The sequence below is a fragment of the Phalaenopsis equestris genome, unplaced genomic scaffold (assembly GCF_001263595.1).
Source record: "Phalaenopsis equestris unplaced genomic scaffold, ASM126359v1 Scaffold188271, whole genome shotgun sequence".
NCBI classification, from domain to species: Eukaryota; Viridiplantae; Streptophyta; class Magnoliopsida; order Asparagales; family Orchidaceae; genus Phalaenopsis; species Phalaenopsis equestris.
In genome coordinates, this window is record NW_018208220.1 from 1 (window position 1) to 740 (window position 740).

The window sequence follows — 740 nt, forward strand, 5'->3', positions numbered from 1 at the left end:
TTTACAAGGAATCATTCTGCAGGCATGCATTTTGGCACCGCCCATCCCACTCAAATAATGGGCCTGCAATCAACGTCAAGACATCTCCTAACCTAACCGCCACCAAAATAATTTACCGACGCCCTTCCTTTAATGGTAAATTTACTCCAATGAAATATAATATTTATATATTTAATATTAGTTTTTTAAAAAGCATGTCGCTTCATCCTCATCCCTATATATTTTTGACATCATGAAACATTAAAAAAGTTTATAAAAATTTAAACTTTAGCTGTATAAATAAATAAAAATTGTCTCTTTTTTCCCTATTAACAAAAAAAAAAAATTATTTTCATATTTACCATGAATTAAGCTTCAAATTATTTTCAAAAACAGAAACCCTACCATCCTCCTCCTCCTCCACATACTTATTTAACTCAACATCATACAGACCATCCAACACAAAATGACTCCTTAAATGCAACTTGATACCAGCGACACATCCGACCATAGTCCAGAGAAAATACAACTTAAAAAAAAACAAAAAAACAAAAAAAAGGACAGATAAGAGAGAAATTCAACCACAGAACGAAGGACATTCAGATCCCAAACAACTCAGTAATCGGTGGTTGGAAGCTGCTCGTGGCTACGGTTAATAAAAAACAGCTCGTAGACGATTCCGGCGAGCCCGCCGCCGATGAGAGGTCCAACCCAGTAAATCCAGTGGTGCTTCCACGCCCAGCTCACAACGGCAGGTCCGA

At 36.9% G+C, this 740-nt stretch overlaps 1 protein-coding gene across 1 annotated transcript; it reads right to left on the reverse strand.

Moving 5' to 3' along the window:
* Nucleotides 1-343: 343 nt before the first annotated feature.
* LOC110034465 (probable aquaporin TIP1-1) lies at nt 344-732 on the reverse strand (the record flags this gene model as incomplete). Its single annotated transcript, XM_020738722.1, is given in 1 exon segment — nt 344-732. A coding segment is annotated over 1 exon segment (138 nt), but the record flags the coding sequence as incomplete, so codon positions are not given.
* Nucleotides 733-740: the final 8 nt, after the last annotated feature.